The sequence below is a fragment of the Periplaneta americana genome, chromosome 2, assembly GCF_040183065.1.
Source record: "Periplaneta americana isolate PAMFEO1 chromosome 2, P.americana_PAMFEO1_priV1, whole genome shotgun sequence".
NCBI lineage: Eukaryota > Metazoa > Arthropoda > Insecta > Blattodea > Blattidae > Periplaneta > Periplaneta americana.
Genome location: NC_091118.1, coordinates 32,071,581 through 32,095,578, shown reverse-complemented (window position 1 = coordinate 32,095,578; position 23,998 = coordinate 32,071,581). Strand labels below are relative to the sequence as shown.

General features: G+C 34.1%; 1 protein-coding gene across 1 annotated transcript; it reads right to left on the bottom strand.

Annotated features, from left to right (window-relative positions):
- Nucleotides 1–34: 34 nt before the first annotated feature.
- LOC138691859 (UDP-glucosyltransferase 2-like) lies at nucleotides 35–21,522 on the bottom strand. The gene is made up of 5 exons (XM_069814412.1): nucleotides 21,327–21,522; nucleotides 12,073–12,882; nucleotides 5,753–5,969; nucleotides 1,783–2,002; nucleotides 35–1,325 (listed from the first exon to the last, which is right to left on the bottom strand). Exons 1-5 carry the CDS (start codon nucleotides 21,336–21,338, stop codon nucleotides 986–988), a joined length of 1,599 nt encoding a protein of 532 aa, XP_069670513.1. The 5' UTR covers nucleotides 21,339–21,522; the 3' UTR covers nucleotides 35–985.
- Between the last annotated feature and the right edge of the window lie 2,476 nt (nucleotides 21,523–23,998).

Genomic DNA, 23,998 nt, shown 5'->3' with positions numbered 1-23,998 from the left:
AAAACAAGCAAATATGCATGATCTCGCACAAAATACTGCATTAGTACTTTACTGTGTATTTAGGGGTCCTTATGCCCCTGGGTAAACAAATTGATGGCACTTTCAAATAAAATATGCATTGGATTTATTTTAATTTTGACTTATTGCACTTTTCTAAAAATAATGCAATTTTGTATAACTGAAATTATGAACATAAATGATTACATAAGTGAGTTGATAAGAATGATGGTAATAAGACACTTTCCAACAAACATGAATTGAATGCCTATACTCTATACTAGAGATACGTTCCCATATCAACCAAGTTTTTGTACAAATTTCCAGAAATTTGCCATCGACTAAAAGCTGCCCTCTGGGCAAATGTCCATTTGGCCACCCCCTAAATAAGGTTCTGAATGGAATCAACATTTTGATTGTTTTCAGCAAACTAGATTTGATACTCTGTTTATATCTGCACAGTTCTTTAAACGTCTGGAGACATTTGTTGTTTTATTTTGAAAGTTTAGTTCAATTGTAAACTTAAAAAAGTCACTGACATGAGAAAAAATAAGGGAAACATTCTGCAGGTTACAGTTAGGGCACAAATGCAGGTATATATACTACACTTCGGGCCTCTGTACATACATCTTATAACATAATCATGTGTGAAATATGGTATAGTATACTATACTCTCAGGATTCAGGAGGATACAAAATTATTCTCATTCTGTAATAGATATGGAATTAAATTAATACTTTACTCTTTCCACTTTACTTAAACGTGTTAGGTACCATCCTAAATGCTTTCTGTAGTGTGATCTTTTTAAATTAAATTCTATTAAAATTATGCTTTCTTCTTATAAAGATTTCAGAAAAGACCTATTTCCATACCGGTAATAACAGAACTAAGTTCTATTAAGTATAAAGTCAGTAAAACAATATCCTCTTAAAAGTGTAAAGAGAAATAGCGATAACTAGCGACAAGATAGGTAATATTTTCCGTTCTTTATGTCGATGAATTTTTGCCTTTCCGAACACTTCGAACGATAGAGCTAGAGGATGAATGGTTCTTGACTGCAGCATGTGACACATTACCGGTCACCAGTTTTAGCATTATTTTAAAGCTGTAAAATACAAGAAATCCCAGGACAATTATAAGGGTGATAATCACAAGTATGACGTCCAGTAGCAGATATTGGTACCAAGTCAGATCTAGTGCTGCAGATCGCAGATGTGGCGCTCCACGATGTCTGATGACGTACTCTGTCCAGTAGATGGCAGTGTCCAGCGCCGATTGCGGACGATCTCTGAACAGCTGTGACAGACGCTTGGAGTTTGTACGGTAACTGAAAGAAGCAGTTGAAAACACGAGAATATATTTTTATTGTAGAGACTTAGCTTCTCTCAGTATACTGAACAGAATGAATTAATGAAAATACCCTTTAAAAGTGTTTAATGTACAGACCAGACGCTTCATCTTTTCAATTCCTATAATACTATACAGGGTGATTCAGAATAATACTGACAACTCTTAGTATGTTATATAGGACAGCATACTGATTATTTTTTTCAAGTTGCGACCCGTGTTCGGAAGTACATAGTTCGTGCTCTGTGGGGTGTCAGAGAATGACCGCTCCGGATATGGTGATTTGTGTATGCCACATTTTGTCAAGAAACCTCCCCAACTCCCCAACCGAACAAGAGTATCATATTGTGCCTTGAAAATTGTTTTTGGCGTCCTTGTTATTACATAACTCATTAACCATTGACGCCCTCATGTGACTTCAATTATGCGCAACTCACCTGGGATCATGCAGTACTTTGTTCAAAGCCTTGAGGAAGTTCTCTGTTGTGATGGAGTCGTAATTCAACTGCACAGCCACTCCTTTGGACACGCATTTCTTGACGTTGAGTGGCTGGTCAAGCATCATGGGTATACCTATCATGGGCACCCCGGCGTAAATTGCTTCTTGGGTTCCCAGATTCCCGCCATGGGTTATGAAAACTCGGACGTTGGGATGATCTGAAAAATGAAGAACGTTCTCAAGTTGTCTACGACCCCCTCTGTATTCTGTGAAAATAGTTAGGTGTTGTTCATTAACATTCATCTTTCACCGTCTCTGCAGCTCATCTCTGGAACTCTCTACCACAACATGTCAGAGACTGTCGGACATTGTCTAGTTTCAAAAGTAAATTAAAATTGCACTTTTTGAATTAGATTCCTTTCAGTTATGAACCCCTTTCTCTGCTATAGTTTTGTAAAAATATAGGCTATATGTATCTTTTTCTTTCCTTTCCCCTTTTTGTTCTCTTTATCAGCCGATGAATTTATTATCATAGCCTTTTTATTGTGAATTTTATTTAATTTTCGTATTTCTTCTCTTTTTTACTATTATTTTATTACATTACATTTTGATATACTCTTCCATACGTTTTTCCATATTAACCATTTGTACTAAATGATTTGCTTTCACTATATTCCAATGTATTTTACTTTTTTTCTATTATGGTATTATTTTAATGTTGTTTAGTGTCGATTTTATTATGCTATTATTATTATTATTATTATTATTATTATTATTATTATTATTATTATTATTTCCTTTTTCTTTTTTTGTAATATGTTAGTATTCTGTTCTTTAACTTTTTGTTAAATTTCAACTGCTTGTATACTTTGTGACCTGTTAGACTGTAAGAGAAGGCCCTATGGCCTTAACTCTGCCAGTATAAATAAAGAATTTTTATTATTATTATTATTATTATTATTATTATTATTATTATTATTATTATTATTATAATGTGTTGAGATAACTGTGTTACAGAGTACTAGTGATAGTACAGACCGATTGTTTAGTCCTGACAGCTCAGCGACGCGAAAGAGGGGAAGTAATCGGAGCAGTCAGTAAAGGCAAGCGAGTGAATAAACCAAACACCCCTTGGCGTAACTAAATGGACTCGCCTGTCCCACGCGCACATCTCCGGCGACTGTCAGGACTAAATAATCGTACTGTAAAGTAGGTTAGAAGGAACAATTTATCATAAGGACGGTGTCAGTAACAAAAAAAGGGAGCCAATTTATTACAATGCACAGAATAATAATAGAACTGTAGCCTGTACCAGTGATGTCAAAGCAAGCGCATTTTTCAGACCTTGACGTCTTCCGCGGGCATCAACCGCTAGGTATGAAAGGAAGAAGGATTATGTATATGGATAAGCAGCCTGTTGGATTAAGAAAACAGTGGTGCACAAACTTCAAATGGAACGTGAAATTTTATGTCGTTAATTTTAAATAGCTTCTTCCTGTTTGATATTACTCGTATCTATATTGTCTGTAAAACAAAAGTACTAACACAAATTTCTTAATATTGCATTTGTTTTTAAATGTTAATAACATAATAAAGAGTTAAGAAGGAATATTCACATAAATTCCATAGCAGTACACACACATTATTCATAAAGAAAGTGATAGCCCAAAAAAAGGGATTGTGTATGACATAAGTTCGAATTGTTATTGATGGTATATTTGGCCTTATAAAAGTAATCAATAAACTAATCAAAACAATATTATAGTACAACGCAAAGTTACCTAGGTATATCTTTTACCTGTGACTAATACTACATTAAAAAACTCTTATCGCATTATGCTTTTAAGGTGATATTGGTGCGCAACTTCCTATCACCAGAATATTAAATTATTTTCTCGAAATCTGCTGAAGATATAGAGTTGACCTTTTTAGAACACTTGGGCACATATCTTTTGTTGATGATGTAACAGTAATTGCTTTGTTAATTTATTTCGTTACAAACATTTTCCATGAGAATATTTTCAAAAATTTTAATACACTATTAGTACGTATTTACGATGAATTATATATACGAAAACATTTTTTCACTACCTGTAAGGTTATGAAATAAACATATCTGAAAATTTCACTTGTGTATAAAGAAGTTAAGAAATTATTCCCTTTGAATAAAAAACAAGCTTGTGAAAAATGAACACTAAGATTAAAACTTACATTCTTATAATGCACTTAGGCCTATACTTCTCAGATAAATATAAAAAATAACATTGATACAGTTTTAATAAGTTCTCTTCCCCTTAGCCTTTGAATCAGTGGTGGCCATCCCTGTATATAGCTCGACCAAGCGGCATATACTACCTCTTTCGTCTGTCTCTTTCCTTTCCGCTGTAAACGCTCAGGCTCTCCTGATCTCTAAAGCGCGCGCTTGCGCCTATGGGCATCAATTGACATGACTGGCCTATACCATGGGTGGGCAGCTCGTGCTCTCAAACTGTCAACACAACCCCAGTCAGGTAGAACGAACTCTGTACTAGCTGTAGTGTCTGTACGCGGGTCTTGTAAGAGCAAGTTCGCTAGAGTCTGCAGTAAGTGGCGGCTCGTTATGAGTGTGAAACAGTATAATCCGATCAGATCGTTTCCTTCCTTTAGTGACTAGTGGGAAAAGGTACATTTTTGTTAAAAAGAAAGATGAAGGTTGGTTTACAGTCGATGGAAACTCCTGAAATTTTGCAGATTGAATTGATAAATCTACGAAACAGCACGCCACTCACAGTTTCGACGAAATAGGAATCGAACGATTTAAATATTTAAATAACGACTTTTTTCACGATTTGAATATTTAAATTGCGACTTTTTCCACGATTTATTTATTTAAATAACGACTTTTTCACAATTTACATATTTAAATAACTACTTTTTCCACGATTTATACATTTAAATAACGACTTTTTTACGATTTACATATTTAAATAACTTCTTTTTCCCCGATTGATATATTTAAATAACAACTTTTTCACAATTTACCTATTTAAATAACGGCTTTTTCACGGTTTACCTACTTAAATAACGACTTTTTTCACGATTTACATATTTAAATAACTACTTTTTTCATGATTTATATATTTGAATAACTTTTTCACAATTTACATATTGAAATAACGGCTTTTTCACGATTTACATATTTAAATAATTACTTTTTCTACGATTTATATATTTAAATAACGACTTTTCCACGATTTACATATTTAAATAACTACTTTTTCCACGATTTATATATTTAAATAACGACTTTTTCCACGATTTATATATTTAAATAACGACTTTTTCACAATTTACATATTTAAATAACGGCTTTTTCACGATTTACATATTTAAATAACCACTTTTTCCACGATTTATATATTAAAATAACAATTTTTTCACGATTTACATATTTAAACAACTACTTTTTCCACGATTTATATATTTAAATAACGACTTTTTCACGATTTAAATATTTAAATAACGACTTTTTCACGATTTACATATTTAAATAACAACTTTTTCCACGATTTATATATTTAAATAACGACTTCTTCACGATTTGCATATTTAAATAACTACCTTTTCCACGATTTATATATTTAAATAACGACTTTTTCACGATTTAAATATTTAAGTAACGACTTTTTCACGATTTGAATATTTCAATAACTACTTTTTTCACGAATTACACTAGTTTTATTTACCGAGTTTGATGTATTTTATTCACCGTTTTATGATATCCCTACTCATGGGCAATATGAAGAAGTAACGTAGTTGTTGTTAGACGTGTAGGAGAAGACATAATTACAAAAAATGTATATACTTCATAAAATTGTCTTTTATAACTTCGAAGTCTTAATCCGCCTCTGAATTGGTGTCGACGTGCCATGAGAATGAAACATACTCCCTAAGAATATGGATATCCTGCTCACTGATACGATACTTACTGAGTATCTCAAGCTGTGGTAACCAGGCTGCAGTCTTGACATTTGTCGGAAGTCCGGAAATGTTCCCAGTCTTCCACAGAACACGCTGTGGTAACTGTGAGAAAGAGTCGATGAATGCTTGCAGCTTTTTTTCTGTGAGTGATTCGCTTCGTAACATTGAGCCTAGAGAAAAGTAAATGACCCCCTCTTTGGCTTCATCGAGGTACGTCTGCAAGTCCTGTAACAAAGAACAGTTCGTTCAAATCCATTGGTAGTTCCTCTTACAGGTAGCGGCCAGTGATATCCGTTGTAATTTTACACACATGTGATTAAGTTTTCACCATGTTCTGATTGTTATTTAGAGCAAAGCTAGGGGAGAGAACGCATATTTATTTTGTACACCTACTCCCAAAAAGAGGGGACACAGCTGTGTAAAAGCCGGTAAATTTAATTTGGTACTTTATAATGACTTTATCTTTTATATGACGTCATTCCATTTTTGACCAATGAAGTGTAATAAAATTTTGAATTCCAACCAATCACAGTCATACAACGTAATAATTTTTGCAGCTGGATTTATCACTATCAATTTATCGCATGTTTGTTCTTTTGTTTAGTCAGTATCGCCAACTGTTTCCCCGTAAATCGATAAGCATGAATGCATTGTACTAAATAAAGTGCGAAATCCTACTTCCTCATCTAAATCTTCATCTTCTAATTTCATGTCCATCGTACCTAAAGAAAATGATACTCCTTCATAACAATTGTTCATTTAATTAATGTAGATGTTAATAAGGTTATTTGTAATTATATTATAATACGTTTAAATTAAATTATTATTTCAACAGATAATGAAAATGTATTTGTTATAATAACAAGAGAAAAGCGCAACACATGTAATTAAAATTGTTAAACCTGTATTTCGCTTTTCTCAATTGGCGTTACTGAATACATTCAATTTCTTTATTGCAGTAATCGATATTCATCTATTTCAACTTCACAATCTCTGAATAGGTTTATTTATAAGTGTAGAATTAATAATATTTTATGAGCTAATTTGAGAGATATAATATTTAAATTTTTATTTTATTCACGAAAATAGTCCTAATAAATGTCACTCGAGGTCTATCGGGAAATCTCAAACCTTTGTGACATTACCACAGTATAAGAAGGATCAGTAGGGACAACTGTTGTCGGCACCTTTGATGTTGTTGGTACTAAATTCAAGCTCAGTAAGGTCTAGTTCTCAATGAATCCAACTATGTCGCTACTATCATACCACTATCAAAATATTAGTAAAATATTTATTTATTTATTTTATTGGTCAGTAATACGAATAATCTTGTATGTATATTATCTATCATTAATACTATGTCGCTAAGAAGTCAAAATACTTATATCCATTGTTGACGTTCATGTTCTCACTTCACCGCAACGGACGCCATGATGTATTATGTTGTACTTGGATCAATTTTACCAACATAAGCCTCAAACAGTGACTTGAACGTTGGCGTCAATTAGTGAATATTTTCATGATGATTACATACGGAAGTAATTATTTTTATGGTTGTATTGCCATTCCTTTGCCTCATGTCTTTAAAATTGTTAAAAGATGTGTAATGAATGTTTTCAGTTACTATTACATTATGCCAGGCCTGTCGTAGATGGAGATCCATCTAGTGGAGGTTCCAGATAATACACCCGGTTTCGTGACATGCGCACTCAGAATTTGTTCCCACGAAATGGCTTAGGTGTCTTTACTGTATGTTCTCTATACTGTGACATTACTATAGATATATATATATTTTTTTGTTGGTGGTAACTCTATAGCATCTATTAGATGCTTTATGGTTGTGCTAACAGATGGAGTTACTTGTCAACAATGTGACGCTGAAACGTGTGTTCAGGTTACTGCCCAGCGACAGTCCTGATGTATTTTTATATTTGTGATGATTGGTTAAGTAATATTAACCTGGCACACTCACAATCACACTTATACAAATTTCCAGACTCTAGACACTCAGGGAATTCTTCTTCTTCAAGAAAAATTCACCGAGAGCCGAGTCCGGGAATCGGACCCGGGACCTCCTGATTTGGAAGCCAGCATGTTGACCAACAGACCACGGAGGCAGTCTAAATATTTTTTTTTGAGACAACAAATATTGTTTGAAGAACAAAAGAACGTGAGATAAACATCTGAAAGTTTTTCAAAAAGGTATATTTTGCCATATTTCCTCCTAGGAGTTAATCTAGATAGTATAGATGATGTCATTCTGGTATACCAGGGCGATGGACTTTAAACAGTGATAAAATTAATAGAATAGCTTCTTTGGGAAGGAAATAAGCTTCAAAATCCGAGTCGTAGATTTATGGCACTTAAAAGCAACCTATCGCTGATAGAAGTGTGCAGACATAATTTTGGTGATAGCTTCTCGGTTATATTGCATTTATAGTAACTGCTACACTAGTCACTCCTTTAAAGATAAAAAGAAATCTTTAAAGTCCATCCACTCTTAAAGTGATCCTAACATAAACAAACCCCAATTGTATCCTCCCGCAATTACTGTCACATTGACAGGGAACACGTGTGAAGTACATAACTATGGCATGTGGTATAAGTACAGTACGCAGTATATTCAATTCAATTTATTTGGCCATTAGACATACAGTTTTAGGCTTCGTCAGAATACATTGAAAAACATACAATAGTACATTATGCAACGAGCCTATAATGATAGTAATTAAGAATCGAGTATGGATATTTATGAAACGAGCGCAAGTGCAAAATTTCAATTATCTGGGTTGTGAAATATCTTATCAAAATGAAAAAGATGTGAACAAGAAAATTACCAAATTTACACAAATTCTAGGAATAATAAACAATGCATTAAAAGCTAAATTAGTACAAAAATCTACAAGAATAAAAATATATAATACATTAGCATTACCCACCCTTTTATACGGAAGCGAGATTTGGTCATTAAAGAAAAAAGACATGAACAGAATCAAAGCAACGGAAATTAAATTTTTGAGGAGGACAGCAGGATATACTCTTTTAGACCGAAAAAGGAATGAAGAAATTTTAGAACAATTAGAAGTAGAGTCAGTAGAAGAAAAAATCAGCAGATACAAATTCAATTGGCTAGATCATGTAAGAAGAATGGAAAATTCAAGAATCCCAAAAATTATGATGCAATATAAACCTAGAGGACATCGTCGACCAGGAAGACCTTTAAGAATACTGCTAGATGGGGCCGAAACAGGTCTACAGAGGCCTAATTCGTGAAGGATGATGATGATGATGATGAAATGAGCGCAAGCGAGTTTCATAATTTCCATACGAGCTTCTTAATTACCATTATAGGCGAGTTTCATACGACTTTTTATGTTCGACCATATTTCTAACTTGAAATTACCGGTATTCAGATGTATACATTTTATTTGTAACTGACAAGATCGGAAGTGACCTTGTTCTAGGTCGTGAATTGTGAGATGTGCGCAGACGCGAAAGTAGGCCTATTGATTTTTTCCGAGGAACAATAATGCCATTGACCTTGACGTAGTCCCGTTAAACTTGATAATATTATTATATTATAACCTTGATTATTGAATTCGACATTGAAAAACGAGATGACAAATTGAATTTATTTGAATATTATTTACAATTAACGCTAATTATTATAGTAACAGAACATAACCTTCTGCGACAGTATTGGATTTCCAGCCTCCGTGACTTTTCGCTAATTCTCTTTCAATTGCATATCCGAGAATAATCGATACTTGCGGTTTTATAACAGTAGAAAGCTGACCTGTCATTGGCTGAACAGTTGTAACCTGAGTCGTCATTGGCTGAAAGACTTGACCTTTAATGAGTAGGTGTACTTTAATGACATGCATTAAAATTCTGCTATCAGGTGTATAATTACTACATTTCGGCATGGTCGAGCATAAATACATTTAAAAAAACACTAATAAAAGAAACAGTAAAATTTAAATGATACAATGAAAACATGAAATAATTTGAAAATTTGAATTAAAGAAAACTAACTAAATTGCAATTAAACTTATTTATTAAAATACAATTTCATGCAAATTTGTGTTGAAAAACTCAGCAACAGAATAAAAAGGATTATTTAATAACCAATTGTAAAATCTAGTTTTGAAACTATTGATTGGTAATTTATAATATTGACTTGGGAGCTTATTATATAATTTCATCCCCATAATTAAAAAGTTTTTGTTGCTCTTGTGTAATCTACAATATGGAATATTAATTTGTTCACTATTTCTAATTTCATGATCATGTATATGGCCACTAATGAGTAATTGTCGGTATTTTGTCGAGTGTAAAGTACTAGATCATATATATACAAATTTATGATTGTTAAAATCTGTGATTGTCTGAAAAGTGGCCGACAATGTTCCAGATAGTTTGATTTACATAAAATTCTAATGGCTTTCTTTTGTAAAACCAAGACGCTTCCAATTTTGATTCCATTTCCCCAAAAAATTAGGGCATATCGGATTATAGACTGAAAGAAAGAAAAGTAGGCACATCTTAAATAATGTTGAGAAACGCAAGTAGTTAATTTCTTTAACAAATATAAAACTCTTGATAGCTTTGTGCATATGTATTCGATGTGCTTATCCCATGTTAAACTGGAGTCTATAAAAAGTCCTAGAAATTTTTTGTAGTTGAGTTAGCGTAATAAACGAAGTAAAATACAAATACATACTCTACATAGAATTAGTTACTATTAATAGCATTAATAATAAGTTAGTAAGTTTTAGCAGAACAATCAGTAGCATAAGCATCAATTATATAGTAGACTATGTTATATACACGGTGAGAGGGCATAATATTGAAAAAAGTGCTATGGTCGCATTGTGACACTATTATTGAAAAACTGTCCTTTTTTCCGTCGGCAGACCGTTGATTAAATTTGAAGTAATTGTTGCCAATGTTATTCATATCCTTTTCATTGTGCGTTTAAGTTCATGTACTCTTTTAAAGACTTATGAATAAAATTTACTGGGAGTTACAACCTTACCAGTTTTTGTTTTTTCTTTCCGAGCACTATTAATACTTGTACCGGTACACTACACACCGGTAGGCTATACTCAGATGTTAAATTCACTATCTCTTTTATCGGAAGTTCTGGATATTTTTCACTGAACTTGTGAAACACATTTAAAATAACTGTTTTTTGGCCACTAGTCAAAGGTTTGCCTGACTTGTGTTTTACAAATTTAGTTGGCGACATAGCAATAGAAGACTCAGCACCTTCAGCCATTTTGTTGCATCAGAAGCGACTGAAGTGCTGCTCCCCTCAAATGCGTCATGCATATAATAAATTATATTAATTGTAATTATTGATCTCAGAGTGATTAGGTACATTTTATAATCATTTCTATGTCTTGGATATTATTATTTTAATTACGGAAGAATAACAAGTATATTCAGGGGACATATTTTTAATTCAATGAAGGGATCTACTTTCTTTCGCGCGCTAATTGCTTATACATTGTGCTTCGGTGTCATAACCAATGAAACGCGAGCTGGTCACATGGGTTTGTTTTGGCGCGGATCACTTTAAGAGTGGATACGGTACAGTTACTACTGTATTTGAGTATGTGAACATTATTATTATTATTACCTTTTCGTGCTAGAGAAGGGTAAGAAACACCGATACGATTTCTGTAATAAGTTTGAGACAAAGCCATGAGCAGGCAGCGAAAATTAGTTACCGATGGGAGGGAGGCATGTTGCTTCAGGTTAACTGTGTTCTAGAGTTTGACGTAAGGACTCTCATTATAGTTCTGTCGTGTACTACTTTGCTACACGATGGTTTCTTTGTGGATCTTTGTTTCCTCAAAAGAAGCCAAATATAAAATCACTTCATTCTTCAAAATATTTTTTTCTCTTAATGACGGATACTTGACTGTTCGTCATTCACTCATACGAAGCCAGTTGTGTAGAGCAATTTGCCGACAGTGTCGTTGCCCAGGGTACGCCATAGGAGACTTAAGTACACTAACCCCCGGTTACGGCATGCCGTGCAAAGTTATATTACCGCAAAAAAACTCGAAATAGTTCCTCTGCAATGCCACAAATCCTTCTATTTGTAATATGTTTAATAAGATAGTGAAAGAAGTAGTAGTTTATTATCTCCTGGTCTAGTTGTCTCATAAGTGGTGCCTTGTTGGTGTCGCTTGTGAGGTTCAGACCTGTTTTCGGACAGTTGACCAAACAATACGATATTAAAGAAACACACAATTTTCGGTGGACTGATATAAAGTCATATTCAGAATAAATATTTAACATTGTGTTATTTATTTACCTCTGGTAATTTTCCAATGTTGCCGATATGTAGTCCTCCTACTTCCACAAACGTCGGAACTGCAGGTCTGGGAGTGTTGATTGAGAAGTGGCTGTTCACCAAGATGAGGCTAACGCTCCGCTGTATTTCGTACAATGAAGGATAATCCTCTCCAAAATGCTGTTTCATTAATTCTTTTGTGGGAATATAAACTTCAGTGTAATAGTAAACGTTCATGATCCAATGGAACACTGTATTTACGAGTCTTTCCCAGAAATTCATTCGATCCGTGAAATGGAAGAAGTAATTCGGAATGTATGCTGGGTTGTCAGGGTTACCAATTCGATGTCCTATCCACGGAAGACTTATGCTGGTTGTTACACTGATAAGTGGGACTTTGAAACGGTGGGAAAATCCTATTAAACATTCTGGTCCTATGAGGTGTGTGATGACGACATCGTATGTTGTGTTGCTGTTCATGAGGTTCAAGATGTTTTGATGGCTCAATGTAGTTTGACAGGTGTCCAACATGTTGATCGTGAAATATTTGAAAACTTGAAAGAATCCCATTCTCCAAAGCTGTTCTGCGGACACATCCTTGAACAATGACGGACCAGTGATGGTGAAGTCTGTATAGTTGGGCACCGGCTTCTCCAGCGGATGGTGCCCGAAGACGTCCACTTGGTGACCTCGGGCTGCCAAAGCTTTGAAAAACGTGTGAAATACGGCATAGTGACTTCGTCCTGTGTAGTTGATGAGGCCCAAGATCCTTGCAGCTTCAGACATGTAGATAGGCAGTACACAGATGATGAGAACTTGCAAGCATTTCATCTGTGAACAAGTGAGTCAGTGATTGATTACATTGGGAAAAGGATTTAAGGCTATAGAACTTGTACAATATTTACTGTTAGCATTCGTTGTGTGTTCGGGCGACGTCTAGAGATTCGTGTTACGTGACGTATTACATTACTCTTGTCTTCACACGCGGTCTTAGACCTTTCAGTAAAAGTCTGTTATTCTAATAATCCAGACCTAAGCAATTTACAGATTCTTAAGTTTAAAAATAAAGTGAAAATGTTTGTATGATATTTGATAAATTTTATTATTATTTTTTAAGTGTTACTAGCATTATGTGGTACTAATTTTTATTGTATTTATCTGATGCATGTAACAGTGTATATCTCCAAAAATGATTTCTTAGCATCGCCACAGATACACTTGATTGTACTTGTCACTAGAGAGTTCTTCAAATTTATATTTTCCCCGCCGTTCATAAAATATTTTGATATGAAACCTCTTTCACAAAAGGGGAGATCTATAATTGAAACTAGATTAATATATTTCAGTATCATTTGTATTTATCCTAGTAATAATGAACAGTTTGACTCGTAGACATTTTGTTTTTGCAGAATTAACTTCCCATGATTGTACGAGAAGATTCGAAAAGAACTGCAATTACGTAGACTTTCGGCTCCCCCCTACTACCATTAATGCACAACACAATGTCAATACGGCGGTTGCTGTCGTCTGCGATACAACAAACTTTTGTGCGAGATCGTGCGTATTTGCTTGCTTTCCGCACAAAACCAATACGCGGTAAGTGTGAAATACTACATTCAGTATTCCCAATGTAACGCACATAACAATTACCCTATTCTTACCGCTTAAGCGTCATATTCATTTTACTGCTTTAGGCTTTTAACATATTATTTTTAAAGACGTTCAATATAGTAATAATTATAAATTGGAAACTTACCACTGCAATTTCACCTAAATTGCACTGTTAATTATTGTTTTTAAATATTTGCAAAAATTAAGTAAACTCTACAACACCACAAAAGTTACTGCATTTGTAATGCAAGTAACATTAAGGAAGCCGTGAAAAAATCAACAAGATTCCAGACTCATCATAGACTGGGGAAAAAAAAAAGACAGACGTATATCACGGCCTGCTGCAGTATAGTAAACACAGAAAACATTTTATAGGAACAATGTTGAAGAAAGATATATTTGTTTTCCAAAGTTGCCGTCATTGAACAGAAACCAAGATGGAGATTTCATTGAAACTAATTAGAAATTCCTCTTTCAGGTATGTAATAAACGATCTTCGCACAAAATAATGTACGATACACGAGCGGTATGTTTGTTTTCATGTTCTCGGAAATTAAAAAATCTCAACTACGTTTCGCTTTTTCAATCTTTTCCTCGAACGTGAAAACGTCAACATACTGCTCTTGTAACGCATATTACTATTCTGTTGATTTTCGAGTTTATTTTATCCGGTTATTATGTGCTTAGTTAAGTTGTGTTAACTCTCGCTAGTGGTTTTATATTTTATTTTATTCGTCTTAGTATATATTTTATTACTGTAAATATTTTTGTTTTATTACTATTATTATTATTATTATTATTATTATTATTAATGAATTATTTTGTACTCCAATCTTTGTATCATTTCTGTCACGATTATGCTATTATTATTATTATTATTATTATTATTATTATTATTATTATTATTATTATTATTATTATTATTATCGTTACTATTATTTCTATCATCAGCATTATTATTTGATCTCTGTAAAATTTATGTAGACTACTGGACTGTACCCGAGCACGAGCATAAGCTCATTTCGGGTATCCATACATAGGCCTATGCATTCATTTCAAATGTAAATTGTAAATAAATTTGAATTTGAATTTGAATTGGAATTTATGACAATAGATTGAATTTACAATAAACTGGCAGTAGATCTTTCTCCGTTTATATTGATAGATCTAAATATTTTGTGTGTTATTCTGGAGAACTACAGCAATGGAATGTAGGACCCCTTTTATTCTTTATCATAATCGAAGACATGTATGTACTATTCAATTCATACTTCATTAGTGTCTGGCTTGAGAAATTAAAACACCAAATATAAAAAATAGTACATTATGAAACGAGCCTATAATGGTAGTAATTAAGACGCGAGTATGTTTATGAAACAAGCGCAAGCGAGTTTCATAATTTTCATACGAGCGTCTTAATTACCATTATAGGCAAGTTTCGTACGACTTTTTATGCTCGACCACATTTCTAACTTGAAATTATTCATAAGTATTCATGTTATTCTTATGTGACTGTGGAGCGGAACTGATCTTGTGCAATATCTCGTAAATTGTGAGATGTGCGCAGACGCGAAAGTATTGATTTTTTCCGAGAAACAAATGTCATTGACCGTGATATAATCTAGAGAGTAAAATAAAGATTAATCTTGATATAACATTGAAATTGATTTAGACATTGAAAAACGAGATGACAAATTGAATTTATTTGAATAGTATTTACAATTAACGCCAATTATTATATTAAGAGAACATATCCTTCTGCGACAGTATTGGATTTCCAGGCTCCGTGACGTTTCGCTAGTTGTCTTTCGATTGCATATCCGAGAATAATCGATACTTGCGCTTTCATATTGCTACAATGGTGTTTTCTGATTGGTGGAACACCTGAACTTTAATGAATAGGTGTACTTTAATGAGGTCCATTAAAGGGCTGCTACCAGGTGTATAATTACTACATTTCGACATGGTCGATCATAAAAACTGTTATATAACACGTGACTATTTGGTGATCAAAAGGTTATTATTTCAGATGCAGAAAATAATTTACAAATGGTAACTTACTATAGTCCCGTCGTTCTAATTTCGGCAGCCAATCGCGTTGCAGGTCGGCTACATTTAAACGTGTGCGTCTTGTGATTCGCTGATTCATTTCTTAAGGCTCGATAAATACATTATATAATCGTCCGCTATTTTAGCTCTTTCGTTGGCGTTCGCAGAAAGCACACGAAGACGTTATTTGCCACTCAATTATTTGCTGAATTACATTGCGTTTGATTTATTATCATAGGAGCTACGACATGATAATGTTTAACGGTGTGGCAAATAGATTCCTCGTATGGTAGCTCGGCAACGTAAGAACAAAAATGGAGAACGATACTACCTACCTAGACTTTATAGAGCATTCACTTTCTAAGACGTAAGGAAAGAGACGGAGTCAGGCCGGAAATAACAACGTCTGGACTATATCTCTGAAACTCTTCTTGATACTTTTAACGGAACGAGGGAACCGGAGGGAAATACTCCCGCCTTGCTTGCGCAGTGCTGCCAACCAAAGGGATCTCAACACTGAACTAAACAAATAGTAAACAGATTGTAATCTATTCTGAAGCGTTATTTCTCTGCCTCACTCTGAACAGTTCATTTCCGAGGAGGAGTTCGAAGGTGTTTCTGTGATGTGTCTGGTATTTCCTCAGACATTGTGTTAATAAAAGTACCGGGCCTATTTCGAAAACAAAATTAATTCAATTTTCCGACGCATTACTTTCCCGTATCAACTCCAATAGATTCTATGAGATTCCTCACTAATATTAACAGCATCAAAATGACAATAGAAGAAAAAACACTGATCCAATAAGAAAAACTTATCAGATTGCCAGGAAACAATTGGCATTCAGACAGTCTCCTCTGTTGATTAAAAACTCAACAAAGTTTCATATCCATGGTTCAAGAACTAAAACAGAAAACCAACATCCCGAATTTAAAAGAAAACTTACAATTAAACCAAATCTTTTAACTCTATTAAATGTAGAGTATAATTTAATTTAACAAAGAAATACTGAAATCAGAAGTAAACACTGAAATAATGAAACAGTTGTCTTTAGAGACATTAATATTAAGTTTATGGAAAGTTTGTTTCACAGACATCATAACAATGGAAATATAGGCGCAAATGCGCAAGTGAAGAGAGCATGTTACACTGATAAACATGACACATTGCTGAGCTGATAGGATGGGCTGCGGCGTTGCCACATTTATCAGGGCCGGGCAATGACTAGAGAGGGCTATGTTAGTTCACTTTATTTAAAAATTCCCACAATGAAGACAACAATATTTGATTTTGATGGAGCGGATCAAATCGGAACAAAAATCGTTATAGAAACTGAAATATTAGGAAAAGTTCATCATTTCAATTATCCGGGCTGCAATATTTCATATTAATCATCAAATAATTAGCAACATTTTTACAATTAATTGGCACAATTGTAAAAAAATATTTTTGAAATGTGAGTAAAGAGACATTTTTAAAATTACCTATATAAAATCTAGTTTCATGCAAGTCTGCTTCAAGCTAGATTTACATACCTATATAAGAGTTTAATATTGCCTACATTTTTATAGACTACGGGACAGAAAATTGGAATTCAACAACTTTACAGAGGAAGAGAATTGTAGCAGTAGAAGTGCCATTATTAGACCTCTGACAAGATACACTCTTCTTGATCATGGAACAACACATCAGAAATTAAGCATTTCAAGTAGCCTATATCAGAAAAAATATACGAATACAGGTCAAACTGGGATTTACATTTAGAGCGAATGTCAAAAAGCCGAATTCCATTACAATCATAGAGGTAAAACCATGGGGAAAAATAATTGGAAGATCTAAGAAACGTTGGCGAGAACAGATATAAATCTTAGAGATGGAAAGGATGAAAGGGTCCAATCCATGAAGCTGATGATTGTTATGATGATGATGATGATGATGATGATGATGATTTCAAATTATATAAAATTACAAGTATTAATGACATTGCATGTTTACAGGCTGTCAATAAAGTGATGACACATTCTAGGGACTATTACACTTTTACTACGTCATACTACTTTTTACCAATAAAACAGTACGGAACAACGTCTTTTAATCAATCGTGACTGCTTATCCTACAATTTTTATCTCCCTAACATTAGTTTTTATCACCTTCCTAGCATTTGTTTGCTTTTATTACCTCCCTTATATTTGTTTCTTTGTTTGCCAACATTGTACTTTCAATAATTGTAGCTTTTAAAATTATTCATGTTTATTTCATCATACTTAATTAAAACTTTCTATAATTTTTTTTATTATTTAGGTTATGTTATAGCTTCTGTTGTATGAGATTATGGATAGTCACGTATCAGAGATTGTTTAATATATATTGTTAACTGAAGTGGAATGCAACTGTTTTAATAAAAATGAAGCTGAATCAACAAAGCCTTCTTGACTAGTAATCGTCCAGAGTTCAATGAAGATTGTGTATTTGGCACAACTGGTAACAAGAGAACAGCTAATCATCACACTACAGCTATCTAGCGGAATATTTGTAATGATGAGATGATACAATAATACATTTTCAACATAGTTTAGTATTTTAGTAAATCAATTAATGTTTTATTGTATTAGAGTAGTTTATTTCTTCTGATCTATATATAATTTCTTCTAACCGTGTAATAGTCAATTAAATCCCACTCTAGGTAAATCAAAACTTCTAGTGAGATTACTGTAGATGAAAGAATATATTTCACCATCTTATTCTCTTAATAGCGAATGATTCGAATGTGTTTCAAGAATAAGTGATTCAGGTTTAGAATATGACAATAATTTAATTTTCAAACCCCACATTACAAGAATTCCTAATTCTGCTTGCAAATCACTGGAATTAATTCGAAATTATTTACGCAACCTTTTGGTTTTATTTTGTGATCACTTAGAAGTAAGTTGGAATATGATACGTTAATTTGGAATTCTTGTTGCAAGAACAACGTTGATTCAAATGAGTTGATACAGAATAAATTCCTTATGTCCCTGTATTGCAAAACATTAAAGTATCTTGACCATTCCTGTTCCCAACTATACTATTGATATGAATTTTTGGTTTGCATACATTCAGTGACAGAAGAATAACTTACTCGATGATATTAAATGTTAATTTTTATTACAAATACTGATTCAGTTGAAATTTTATTTTATTTTTTATTTTATTGGGTTATTTTACGACGCTGTATCAACATCTAGGTTATTTAGCGTCTGAATGAAATGAAGATGATAATGCCGGTGAAATGAGTCCGGGGTCCAGCACCGAAAGTTACCCAGCATTTGCTCGTATTGGGTTGAGGGAAAACCCCGGAAAAAACCTCAACCAGATAACTTGCCCCAACCGGGATTCGAACCCGGGCCACCTGGTTTCACGGCCAGACGCGCTGACCGTTACTCCACAGATGTGGACTCAGTTGAAATACTGAAACTGATTTCTAAGGTTATATGCCTCAAGTTAGATTTAGAATAAATTTTCTATGGTATTCCAAGATCGAGAAATTGTTTGAAATGAAATCTCTATTAATTGAAATGGAAGAAATTTCAATTCACTGTAGGAGGAAATTGATTTATTTTCTGATAAGAAAAGTCATTCAGAAGCCAAATATAGATAAAAAAAATGTCGTTCATATCATTGCACATTGTATTATTTTTTCCCTGGAATAACTAAAATTTTCCTTGATTTGGTCTAAAATTTATTATCGATTTATTAAATTTAAGTTTGTGTAAGCCACATATTTCTCTTACGTTTTCATTTCTTTTACTTCTATTGTTAATGAGTTTTATATTCTTATTTTACAACTACCGCTCATGTAAATCATTACCAATAACATTATAAGTTAAATTGTTCACTTATATTTATGTAAAGAAGGTGCTTTGATGGAAGTGTCCTTTCGTATAAGTCATAAGTGAATAAATTAATTAATTTCTGTACCTACGTAGACTTAGAGGAAACTTTATAAATGCTCTTGAATCTGTCGCTGAACAATAAGATAAATGTAAAATGAGACAACTTATCCGTTTAAAATACCTAAAATCAAATGTTTGTGCCCCAAATAATTTTCCGAATCATGAATGTTACGAAAATCTATAAAATATATTATTAAGAAATGTAGGTATCTGGTTATTTGGAAGTAAAATCGTGAACCATAAATAAGTGACAATAATAATAATAATAATAATAATAATAATAATAATAATAATTACATACGGTTTTTAAGGAACCCGGAGGTTCATTACCGGCCTCACATAAGCCCGCCATCGGTTCCTATCCTGAGCAAGATTAATCCAGTCCCTACCTTCATATCCCACCTCCCTCAAATCCATTTTAATATTATCCTCCCATCTACGTCTCGGCTTCCCCAAAGGTCTTATTCCCTCCGGCCTCCCAACTAACACTCTATATGCATTTCTGGATTCACCCATACGTGCTACATGCCCTGCCCATCTCAAACGTCTGGATTTAATGTTCCTAATTATGTCAGGTGAAGAATACAATGCGTGAAGTTCTGCGTTCTGTAACTTTCTCCATTTTCCTCTAAATTCATCCCTCTTAGCCCCAAATATTTTCTTAAGAACCTTATTCTCAAACACCCTTAATCTGTGTTCCTCTCTCAAAGTGAGAGTCCAAGTTTCACAACAATACAGAACAATCGGTAATATAACTGTTTTATAAATTCTAACTTCCAGATTTTTTGACAACAGACTAGATAACAAAAGCTTCTCAACTGAATAATAACAGGCATTTCCCATATTTATTCTGCGTTTAATTTCCTCCCAAGTGTCATTTATATTTGTTGCTGTTGCTCCAAGATATTTGAAGTTTTCCCCTATTCGAAGGAAATTCTCCAATTTTTATATTTCCATTTCGTACAATATTCTGGTCACGAGACATAATCATATACTTTGTCTTTTCGGAATTTACTTCCAAACTTATCGCTTTGCTTACTTAAAGTAGAATTTCCGTGTTTTCCCTAATCGTTTGTGGATTTTCTCCTAGCATATTCACGTCATCCGCATAGACAAGAAGCTGATGTAACCCGTTCAACTCCAAACCCTGTCTATTATCCTGAACTTTCATAATGGCATATTCTAGAGCGAAGTTAAAAAGTAAAGGTGATAGAGCATCTCCCTGCTTTAGCCCGCAGTGAATTGGAAAAACATCAGATAGAAACTGACCTATACGGACTCTGCTGTGAGTTTCTCTATGACACCTTTTATTTAATCGAACTAGTTTCTTGGGAATACCAAATTCAATAAGAGTATTATATAAAATTTCTCTCTTAACCGAGTGATATGCCTTTTTGAAATCTATGAATAACTTATGTACTGTACCATTATACTCCCATTTTTCTCCAATATCTGTCGATTACAAAGAATCTGATCAATAGTCGATCTATTACGCCCAAAATCACACTGATGATCCCCAATAATTTCATTTAATATGGAATTAATCTTCTGAAAAGGATATTGGACAAAATTTTGTAGGACGTGAAGAAAAGTGGTATTCCTCTAATAATAATAATAATAATAATAATAATAATAATAATAATAATAATAATAATAATAATAATAATAATAATAATAATAATACCTTCGCAGACATCCCAAATTTCAGATACGTGAAAGGCCGTAACTGATTCCTATGCTGAATTCCTTGTAATTTTTATATGAGAGTCCCGATTGCATTATTCCACTTCTCACAAAGTTGTCGTTGACTTTTCCGTTGATTTCAGCTGATATTAATATAACTAGTCGTATTGCAACACGACACCGGTGTATACTTGTATAGCCGCTTTCACTACTGAAATAATATTATAAAGGCTCCCGACATTATTTGATATTTTATTATCTCTATGTTGGTTTTCCTTTCACATATTGAGTTAATATTTCATATTTTTTCCGGAATAAATTAAGACAACGCATATCTTCAACGCTGTCAGCCATTGTGAAAATAAATTACATACAGTATTAAAATAAAACAAAACTTAGGTAGTGAACTTCAAGGATAAAATTATGTTTTTCTTTTACTGGTAGCATAAACATTTCCGTGACACTTCTAGAACTATTTTAGTCGAAAGAGACGTTAACGTGAATGAACGGTCACACGTCGAAAATTTTCCTGCGCTTCTTTTCGTGTCGTGTTCACACGTCAGCCAGAAGTATCGCACTGCACGCTACTTCTCATGCTGCGCTGCGAAAGTTAAGAGTTGCGGGTCTGTTCACACAAGGCGCTACTTTTTCAGCCGCAGTTTAGCTGCAGCTTTGCATCTCCGTGTTGATACTTCAATACATTTTCTGGTTGTGTTCGCATTAAGGTTTCATACAGTATGTTGAAACTCGTATGAAAGCTTGGAATGGAATGGAATTACATTTCAGGAAGGGACACTACCACCCAAGACTGCAACCTTACAAGATCTGTTGTGCTAACCCTCAGGCTAGGCGCATCCCTCAACACACACCGGCTGACTACACTAAGGTTCGCTGCGTACTTAATCCCCATTTCAGTTTGGTTGATAGGCTTTCCCCTTTACTCACACTCTTTACCATCCGTGAAGGGGAAGATGCTACAGTCTATCTTACTAAAGTTCGACTAATTGTCTTTGAACGTTTTGAAATTTTTTATTATTAAACATTTTTACCGGTAATCTATATTTCGAAAATCTATACTAAGCGTTTGTGTTTCATTTTATTGTTGTTTATATCAACTGGCACATGAAAGAGCTACTGACAGCAGAAGATACTGTCTTCGCGCTTCGAGTTGGCGCGGGGAGTAGATAGGCGGGACAGGGGAACTATACGCTACACTCTGACCTGAAAACTTCGTCCACTTACTTGGCTACACGGGAACGGAGTCAGACATAAAAGATTCCGCATCTTCGGTGTTGTCGCTATGACTATCATCACATTTTTCAAAATTGCTGGAGTATGATCTGTCCATGATAATCGTCTGTTTATGTTCCAGCCGTGTATATTAATTCGAATCTCTCAACAAAGCCATTAGCCCCACCGCCCCCATCCTGATGGACAACAATGAATGTTCTGGACACGTTTACGGCACCGTAGTCAAAAATCCCGTAACATTTTTATCGTGCCAGCACTTGGGAAACGTTAAATTGGTAGGCCTATCTATCCGCATCTCGTCCAGATACAAAATCGGTTTTTCCACTTTCCTAAGCTTTCTTATTTGCTGTAGATATCTTCACGCATTCTAATTTACAGTCTTTTGCTCAACTTTTTTTTTGCTGCACACTTCTTCCACCTGAAATCCTTTTTCTTCAGTATTCGTCTTAATGTTGTCTTTCATTTCAAATCAATTTTCTCTTGTAAAAGAGTAGAAGTTTGTTGCAGCTTGGTACTATTTTTTTGCTTGTTACTTAACGACACTGTAATAACTACTAGCTTCTTCAGTGTCGATTGAATTGATGATGGCGAGATGGCATTTGCCGAAATGAAACCAAGGATTCGCCATAGATTACCTGACATTCGCCTTCCGCTTGGGAAAACCTCGGAAAAAACCCAACCAGGTAGTCAGCGCAAGCGCGAATCGAACTCACTCCCGAGCGCAACTGCAGATCAGCAGGCAAACGCACTACCACCTGAGCTACGCCGGTGGCTCTCTTTCTTTTTCAAATAAAAATTCTCAATTATATCTTTCTTGTCAATCTCCCGTCGAAGTAATCTACATTTGCGTTTCGGTAGTCTGGACGTTTCCGTTTTTTTCTCCCTCAGGTGTCGACAACGCACTTTCTTCTGTGCAGTCTTTCATTTCATTCCTTATACGCTGTATTGTTCTTGTGGATAGACTTTTCTACCTTTGCTGTAGGTTTCGTAAGAGGAATGCAAAGGCACTGTTGTTCTTTTTCTTCATCATAGAATTATTTTGCTCTTCTAATAATATTCCTTTCTTCGCTATAGATTGTCAATCCTTGTTTCCTCTTTTTGTTTATTTACAATAAACAAAAAAACTGCTATAAACCTAAATAACAGTATACGATCACATAAATTCTATTAACTATATTATTATCAACACTATTAACACGAGAAGCAAAGGATAACTAAAGCAATACAAAGATTTGCGGTATACTGAAAACAAATGTCTTGTTGAAACTAATAAAACATTACAATAAAACCCCACTATTATTTTCACAATGTCGCAAAGACTCATAGACACGTGCAGTAGATGTTTGTGAAACAGGAATATTGCAGTGAACAGCGCGGTGCGCATGCGCGACTGTTTCCCCTCCGCCCCGTCTAAGTACTTCA